The sequence below is a fragment of the Haliotis asinina genome, chromosome 8 (assembly GCF_037392515.1).
Source record: "Haliotis asinina isolate JCU_RB_2024 chromosome 8, JCU_Hal_asi_v2, whole genome shotgun sequence".
NCBI lineage: Eukaryota > Metazoa > Mollusca > Gastropoda > Lepetellida > Haliotidae > Haliotis > Haliotis asinina.
The window spans coordinates 37,902,712-37,912,309 of NC_090287.1; the positions used below are offsets into that span (position 1 = coordinate 37,902,712).

The 9,598-nt window shown below is 44.0% G+C and overlaps 1 protein-coding gene across 3 annotated transcripts; it reads right to left on the reverse strand.

Annotated features, from left to right (window-relative positions):
• Positions 1–1,623: 1,623 nt before the first annotated feature.
• Positions 1,624–8,739, reverse strand: LOC137294072 (complement C1q-like protein 4). 3 transcript variants are annotated; one of them, XR_010957504.1, is made up of 5 exons: positions 8,543–8,709; positions 7,972–8,282; positions 4,650–4,861; positions 2,252–2,977; positions 1,624–2,193 (listed from the first exon to the last, which is right to left on the reverse strand). XR_010957504.1 is itself a non-coding variant. In XM_067825007.1 (3 exons), exons 1-3 carry the CDS (start codon positions 8,273–8,275, stop codon positions 2,768–2,770), a joined length of 726 nt encoding a protein of 241 aa, XP_067681108.1. In that variant the 5' UTR covers positions 8,276–8,739; the 3' UTR covers positions 1,624–2,767. The 3 variants fall into 3 exon arrangements, 1 of the variants encoding a protein (XP_067681108.1); XR_010957503.1 differs by having other exon boundaries at positions 7,972–8,739; XM_067825007.1 differs by having other exon boundaries at positions 1,624–2,977; positions 7,972–8,739.
• Positions 8,740–9,598: the final 859 nt, after the last annotated feature.

Here is a 9,598-nt window from a genome sequence, read left to right on the forward strand (position 1 = left end):
AAGCTCACAATATAATTACAGTTTAATATTTGTTTTCCTTAATTTTTCAAAAATGTTGTTAATGTACTGTGCAGGTCAAATAAAGTATGCAGATGTAATTTTAAAAGATAAAACAGGTATCAAAATGTTCCCAGCCTTGACACAGTGGTTACCTTAAACCACTGATGAAGAACTTGGAGAATGTGTTATACGCCACATTTGGCAACATTGCAGTACTACCACATGAATACACATGGGTTTCACACATCGTGCCCTTGTGGGTTATCGAACCCGGGTCTGAGGAATGGCGAGCGAACGCTTTTACCACTATATGCCGGCCCATAGCCCCATAAAGAGTTGTGACTTGTGCTAACAAAAACTGACATAATGGAGGGAACGTCTAGCCCTCATAACTTACAGGAATTATCCCAGGCGGTTTGACACTGATTTGCACAACCTGAAAGTTGATATTAGTCAAGAGAGCAAATCCCGCAATTGCTGTCATTATTTAACACAGCGTGCGACAACTACGGTAATTTTCTGGCGTTGGTAAGCTGTGACTTCCTGCCATTGTCCCCTCTCCTGTGTCCCTGCATCGACCTCACTCATCCACCGATACAGCTAGGACAGTGACGGACGTGTTCTGTGCGATAGCGCCGCCACCATCAGCGACGTCAGACGGCTTCATCACGCCTAGCGTGTTATGATCTGTTGTTAAACAAGCAGTATCCCGGATGTCAGGCGTGCTAATAACTGAAAATGTTTACTCAACACAAATGTGGAGATGTGATGTGGAACCCCTACTCACAGCAGGGTCACAGACGTGTTTGACATTCTGGTCAAACGATTGCTCAGTCTACCTCAACCCAATGGCAATTGCCACTTATCCCTACAGCAGGACCTCATAAGCGTGGAATATAAACCGTGAATAAAAAGTAAAGCGCTACCCAATATATTTAGCAAAAATATAGGTTGGCACATAGAAAATCTTTCAGAAAATAACGAGTTATCATAATTGGGTTTAGCAGTTTTAGTTTTGGAAAATATGCATTTTGTTTTCCTGAAAAAGGTTACCTCTTTTGAAATGTGAAAGTCAGAAATGACTATTATATGGTCAATTGATAGCCACTTTTAACAAGTGAAGCCTAATTTTAATAGTCTTGTATAAGCACGACAGGAATAGTTATTTTGATTTAAAAGGCTTTGTCATCATATCTGTAGCAATATTTCCTTTAATTGTAAATACAAATGATTAGGACATCCCTAAAACAGTTAAAAAATAAACATTCTCTAAATATGAATTGGTCTTTCCAATTAGTTCAGCCTAACATTTCCACAGCTTCACATCTTAGTTTTGAAATAGGCTGGTGCTTAACTTGTTATTCTCGGTATACTATTTCACATTTTGACTTTATGAAAGTACAAAACTGACAAACTCCTTTTCAAGCTTATGACTTTGGGTATGAAGACTAGGTATATTTTGCAGGGAATAGGTTCATGCATCAATACAATTCTTGGTCGGGCAATTTCTTTCTTTTTCTAACAAAACTCTCAGCGTCAACGTTGTTTTCACTAAGGTACGGAATTGAGGACACATCTTCCTATAAAAAGCAAACAAAACCAAACAGAAGACAACAACACAAGTTTAAGTTAATTATTTATAAACAGGTAGTTGCATGGTTGAGAAAGTCTATTACTCGTACAACGAATAACTGTGTGCTAGGTATAGTACAACGTGCTACATGTGTGTTGGATCTAGTACAACGTCTTACACGTGTGTTGTGTCTACTACAACGTGTTCCATGTGAGCTGGGTCTAGTACAACGTCTTACACATGTGTCGGGTCAAGTACAACGTCTTACACGTGTGTTGTGTCTACTACAACGTGTTCCATGTGAGTTGGGTCTAGTACAACGTCTTACATATGTGTCGGGTCAAGTACAACGTCTTACATGTGTGTTGTGTCTACTACAACGTGTTCCATGTGAGTTGGGTCTAGTACAACGTCTTACACATGTGTCGGGTCAAGTACAACGTCTTACACGTGTGTTGTGTCAACTACAACGTGTTCCATTTGAGTTGGATCTAGTACAACGTCTTACATATGTGTCGGGTCAAGTACAACGTCTTGCACGTGTGCTGTAACTACTAATGTGTGACGTGTGTGTTCCATGTAAGTTGGGCTTAGGACAGTGATTTACACGTGTGTTGTGTCTACTACAGCGTGTTACGAGTGTACTGGAACTAGTACAATGTGTTGCATGTAGAGGGCCTAGAACAACGTGTTACATGTGTGTTGGGTCTAGTACAACGTGTTACATGTGTGTTGGGTCTAGTACAACGTGTTACATGTGTGCTGGGTCTAGTACAACGTGTTACATGTGTGTTGAGTCTAGAACAACGTGTTACATGTGTGTTGGGTCTAGTACAACGTGTTACATGTGTGTTGGGTCTAGTACAACGTGTTACATGTGTGTTGGGTCTAGTACAACGTGTTCCATGTGAGTTGGGCTTAGGACAGTGTCTTACACGTGTGTTGTGTCTACTACAGCGTGTTACGAGTGTCCTGGAACTAGTACAATGTCTTGCATGTAGAGGGCCTAGAACAACGTGTTACGTGTGTGTTGAGTCTAGTACAACGAGTTACATGTGTGTTGGGTCTAGTACAACGTGTTACATGTGTGCTGGGTCTAGTACAACGTGTTACATGTGTGTTGGGTCTTGTACAACGTGTTACATGTGTGTTGGGTCTAGTACAACGTGTGGCAAGGTAGCACGTACATTCTGTCTAGTCGTAAAACAAGGCATGCCCTGAAAAGGTACAGTAAAAGTTTCCATAGAGCTGCAGTGCTGACTCGATGGGCTTGATCCAAACATTCTGTCCCTTTGTCAGTTGAATGACGAAGGTGTTTGAGGACATGGTCCAGGAGGGGCGACTGATGGCCCACACTCGACCAATGAAGTGGTCGCTCCCGCTCACCCACAGCTCACCAGCTGCCTGTAACATGAACAGACGACGTTATATTGTGAAGACCACTATTACTCTCCGTCCACCACTCAACGACTGCCTGTAAAATGAAAAGGCGACGTTATATTGTGAACGGACGATGTTATACTGCGAACATTACTATTACTCTCTGTCCACTTTCAACTCACCAGCTGCCTGCAAAATGAACATATTTATGTTATATTGTGAACACTACTATTACTGTCCGTCTGTCCACAGCTCACAGCTGCCTGTAACATGAACAGACGATATAGGTTGTGAACACTACTATTACTGTCCCTCTGTCTACAACTACCCAGCTGTCTGTAACATGAACAGACGACATATTGTGAACACTACTATCACTGTCCGTCTGTCCACAACTCCCTAGCTGTCTGTAACATGAACAGACGATATATATTGTGAACACTACTATCACTGCCCGTCTGTCCACAACTCCCCAGCTGCCTGTAACACGAACAGACGATATATTGTGAACACTACTATTACTGACCGTCTGTCCACAACTCCCCAGCTGTCTATAACACGAACAGACGATATATTGTGAACACTACTATTACTGTCCGTCTGTCCACAACTCCCCAGCTGTCTATAACACGAACAGACGATATACACTGTGAACACTACTATTACTGTCCGTCTGTCTACAACTCTCCAGCTGCCTGTAACACGAACAGACGATATATATTGTGAACACTGTCATTACACGAAAACACTCAGTGGAAACTGAGACTCTGTATAAGGGTTGGATACGAGGTGATTTGAGTCAATGCGCTCTTGTACGTTTTGTTGCGCTTGTATGCGAACTTGACACGACTGGTCAATAAGGATTAAATTATCTGTCACAATCTGGTGTCCCTTTCAGATACGATAACATACGTTGTGATAGGGTTGCCCCGATCGAGTCCACGGCTGTGTCGCGACTTGAAACGATCATCACGGTAGGAGTCTCCTCTTCGGGACGATCTGGTACGTGCAGGTACGTTCAGATACTTTCATCATGAACTGATCCACTCTGTTGCGATAGGATATGATTCTGGTCGAGATGTCTTTCACGATCGAGGTGATCACGATTTGAGCTACGACTGGGCCCCGACAGGTACACATACTGGCCAGCGGACCACGGACTTCATTGTTTCTTGAACTTCTACAGTGTGACAACATACTACAGCCATTGTGGTCTTGTCCACGACTGATGCCGATCTCCACGATTTGGAATTACTATTAGACGGGAGCGCGTTGTGTTGCGCATTGTTACTATGCAGTATGATTTGATGATCACGGTTGACAATTATCGTTTTAATCGTAGAAAACTGTTAAATCGTCCATTTGTTTCTACACGATTGCTACGACTGACCTCGAGATCTTATGAGACCTAATACGACCACCACGATTAGTCCACCATTATGACTAATGATTTATGATTTCAATCGTGGCGTGAAACATGATAGCACGACCATAGCATATGAGAAACGGGATCTGACTGATGTTATATTTATGTAATCTTCGAATATCTATTTGAGAAATAAAGACATTCATCCATTCATTCATTCAACCACTGTCTACCGGATGTGTATTAAATGGTCATTTACTGTTCTGTTGTGGACAACACTATTTCTCTGCTCAGTGGATCAGGTTTAGATTCGTCCGGTGTCTCACATACCTCTTTGCCAGCGTGAGCGGCGAAGGTTACGGTGAAGCTGTACGTTCCATTCAGTGGCGCCGAGTAGATGCCAGTGATATTGTCGTAGTCTTTGCCAGCGTTAGTCAAGACGTAGTCGTAGATCAAAACTTCCCGCTCTTTCTTGTGGCTGTGTGGGTAGCGATGGGCAATAGTGCCAACCATGAATGCCGATGGTCTCACTCCAGTATTAGCTGCAGGAAGTGTTGAGAGAAGATGGTTAATACAACGTGTACAAACGCAATATGTCTCACACAGATCGTTATTTTACAACATGTATTCTCGATGATATAAACCTTCGAGAGTTTTATTTTTGATGACACTTACAATTGACGATATTAAGAAGTGACTTTCTTTTTGTGTGACTCCATTGTACATACAAGCATGAACATATTCACTATTATGGGTCATACTCAAGAGTATAATTTCATGCCGCTTCTAACGCTTCCCCAATTGTTCAGAATTAGTGAAGCCAATTTCTAGTGTCCCCCCTGCCGTGATGTTGCTGGAATATTGCTCCTAAAGGCGGCGTGAAACCATACTCACTCACTCAAGTAATGGCACAAACGTAAGGTGCCAACAATTGTAATGGAACGACACGTAAAACGTGTGTGTGTGTGTGTGTGTGTGTGTGTGTGTGTGTGTGTGTGAGAGAGAGAGAGAGAGAGAGCGTGTGTGAAAATTTATATATACCTGAAAGTGGTTCGAGTGTATTTAGTTGACTAAAAAGCTTTGTATTCTCTATTTTCTATATTCCTGGTTCACGCCAGTCTCTTTTCGAAAATTGATAGAGTGGGGGTTCTATATTTCGCTGATGCTCCTGATTTCGTTTCTTTAGATGTCTGATGTGGCCGATGAATGATTTAATAATAGGAATTACTATTCTTCGTGAATATGGATGCACTATTACAACTAAATACCCTGGGTGTAAACTTCACACATTATTACAGCTTGCATTCCGTCTTCAACGTTTGTATTCAGTAAACCAAAATGTATCGCATACCTGCATATTGCATAAATATCACCTCATATGACATTTGTATTCAGTTTTGGTATACCGATGCAGATTCGAGCATCCGCGTTCGTCCATCTGTAACAGGTGAGTTATTTTACGACACTTCGTACAGGTCGCTGTCAACATAGTAAAATGCGATGTTGACCCCATTGCAGGACAGGTATTTGTCAGACATGACTGGTTGCGTTTAACGCCACACTCAGCAACATTATATGTCTGTGGTTGTCCACCTATTCCGGAGGTGTAATGGCCCTTGTATTTACCAGCAATAACTCACAAATCCGTGTAGATCCGTGTTAGAAATGGTCTTTAGCAACCCTTAAGAGGCGACTAGCGGGATCAGGTGGTCATGCTCGCTGACCTGGCTGACATTACATCGTATGCCAAAAGCAAAGACCCATGATCATGTTGTTGATCATTGGATTGTCTGGTCAAGAATCGATTATTTCCAGACCGTCGCCATTTATAGCTGGAATATTACTTAAACTAAACTTACTCACTCACCTTACCCGCTTCACGTCACAACATATCTTGTTATGTCACTACATACACTCCGATCCAAGTGGGGTGGCATCACCACATTCACTAACCACAAGCTTAAAATTCATGACACGGGCATGTTGCTGATACACTTCAAATCTGAATTCGGCAGGGGATTCGAACCCTTAATCTCTGACCTACTCTCGTCAACAGTGTGGTCTTAGGGGGGTTGATCTACTCTCCGCTCGTCTCCAGTACACTCTCCGTGTGCTGATCTACTCTCGTCATCAGTGAACTCTCAAGATGCCGATCTACTCTCGTTACCAGTATACTCTTAGAGTGCTGACCTACTCTCGTCACCTGCAAACTCTAACGGTGTTGACCTACTCACGTCACCGGCACCCTCTCATGGTGTTGACCTACTCACGTCACCGGTACCCTCTCACGGAGTTGACCTACTCTCGTCACCTGCAAACTCTCACGGTGTTGACCTACTCACGACACCGGCAACCTCTCACGGTGTTGACCTACTCACGTCACCGGTACCCTCTCACGGTGTTGACCTACTCTCGTCACCGGTACCCTCTCACGGTGTGGACCTACTCTCGTCACCAGTATACTCTCCGTATGCTGACCTACTCTCGTCACTAGCAAACCCTCACGGTGTTGACCTACTCACGACACCGGCAACCTCTCACGGTGTTGACCTACTCACGTCACCGGTACCCTCTCACGGTATTGACATACTCTCGTCACCGGTACCCTCTCACGGTGTTGACCTACTCTCGTTACCAGTATACTCTCCCTATGCTGACCTACTCTCGTCACCAGCAAACTCTCACGGTGTTGACCTACTCACGTCTCCGGCACCCTCTCACGGTGTTGACCTACTCTCGTTACCAGTATACTCTCCCTATGCTGACCTACTCTCGTCACCAGCAAACTCTCACGGTGTTGACCTACTCACGTCTCCGGTACCCTCCCACGGTGCTGACCTACTCACGTCACCGGCACCCTCTCATGGTGTTGACCTACTCACGTCAGAGGTGCCCTCTCACCGCGTTGAGCTACTCTTGTCACTAGTACAGTCTCATGGTGCAGACCTACTGTCGCAGACTGATGTGCTCTCTACATCCGTACACCACCAAGGAGCTTGTTTTCAAAATTTTCCATGGTGCAATCTAACCTTTATATATTATACTCTCGTCACCAGTATACTCTCCGTGTGCTGACCTACTCTCGTCACTAGCAAACTCTCACGGTGTTGACCTACTCACGTCACCGGCAACCTCTCACGGTGTTGACCTACTCACGTCACCGGTACCCTCTCACGGTGTTGACCTACTCTCGTCACCGGTACCCTCTCACGGTGTTGACCTACTCACGTCACCGGCAACCTCTCACGGTATTGACCTACTCACGTCACCGGTACCCTCTCACGATGCTGACCTACTCTCCTCACCAGTATACTCTCCGTATGTTGACCTACTCTCGTCACCAGCAAATTCTCACGGTGTTGACCTACTCACGTCACCGGCACCCTCTCACGGTGTTGAGCTACTCTTGTCACCGTTACAGTCTCATGGTGCTGACCTACTCACGTCACCGGCACCCTCTCACGGTGTTGACCTACTCTTGTCACCAGTACAGTCTTATGGTGCAGACCTACTCTCGCAGACTGATGTGTTCTCTACACCCGTACACCACCACGTTCAAAATCTTCCATGGTACACTCTGACCTTTATATATTTCCTATGTATTTTCCTCGTAGCTAGCAGATAATGATATAAAAACATGTACTTTTTTTACCTTTTCCAGGCGGTCCTGTCGGTCCCCGTGCACCAGTCCTTCCTCGTGGCCCGGGGGGACCTGCGGGGCCTCGAGCACCGTCACTGCCATCGCGGCCTCGGGGAAGTTGAATGGGGATACGTGTACCGCTGACGCCATCACAAGCCACCTCCAGGCTACAGAACTTCTCGATGTCAGGTTTGTAAAAGTCGTCCTTCAGTTTCTTCCTCTGTGACAAGACAGAACGCCCAGCGTCTTCGGACAAGACCGTCGTCATTGACCATGTCGACGTCAGCACAAGCGGTATGAAAGAAATCCAGCTCATGTTTTTTCTCGAAAAAAAAAGACACGCGTGCAGATTCAGTTTTTATGGATAATAAAGGCGTATCACAAAGAGATAGAATATCGTATAAAACGTGGGCAAGACCCAAACTGTTCCTTGTACACACACAAATTGTGTGAGCGAAGGTTGAGATCGATTTTCACATTGTCTGTCTAGATCCGAAGATCGATAGTTGCCTCTTTTAAACTTTTTGTTTCCGTATTCATTGCACATTCCACATAATCCAGCTCGTATCGTAAGGCCAATTACCTTCAAAGAGCTTGCTGGAAATTACAGGCAGATTCGTTCTAATTAAGTTGAAGTGATTTCTAAGCCACAAAGATCACTTGGCAAATCAAATATAGATTAACTATCACAGGCGCATCAATGACTTGTGTCTTGCCTCTTGTGTCTTGCCTCTTGTGCCTTGTTCTATTGCTGCTGAAGCTACACTCTGATCCATACATAGCGTTACTTTACTAGTCCAAATGTCAATAGTTTCACATACTCTTTTTTATGAATGAGCGAGGGTTAAACGGTCGTCACAATAGGCCGGATGTTGCTTGTTGTCTAGACAACTGGATAATTCATTTTCTGCACTCAAAGCTGACCTTTCGTTTTCTTTGAAGTTTTCCTGCCGAGATCAATATCTGTTTGTAAACGTATCATGACCATTTTTAAAACAATCAACAGCTCATGTGGATTGGAGAGTCAGGCTGTAAGAGCGTGAGTCCTTCGTGAACTGTTTTATTGCCGTTTTAGAAAATGGACAGGAAATGGAGGATAACAATTTCTCGTTTACAGCATTTAGAGACGTTTCCATACAAATGTTTACACTGTTATCAAGTTGGAGTGAAGCTGAGAGAATCTTCATACATAATGTATCAGATATAAATGGCACAACACAGCTTTTAGTTATTTAAGCCCCCCTCCTTTGTCCTTGGACCAAATTATGTAGAATCTCAAGCCTGACACTGGGAAGTATGAACACAGGTTTGAAGCTTAATACAATAGGGGGTTGACGCGCTACATCCCGATATCAAACTTTCAAGATTAGATTCATGGTGACGAAAAACATTACTGACCAAAGTCTTTTCGTCTCCCTTCTCCGCCATCTTTGGCAATATTTATGCCGTTTCGGGATGCTATGGTTGCCATTTTTGGATGCCATGACTGCCGTTTTGTACGCTTGGCGACCGTTCTCGAGCGCCGTGTTAGCTGATACGCGAGTTTCCATTTCAAACGATTAGTTTTCCGTTACAGAGCGTTCGTTTCGGTTTTAGAGGATATTGTTGCAGTTTTGGAAGATTGTTTTCCTATTGTGAT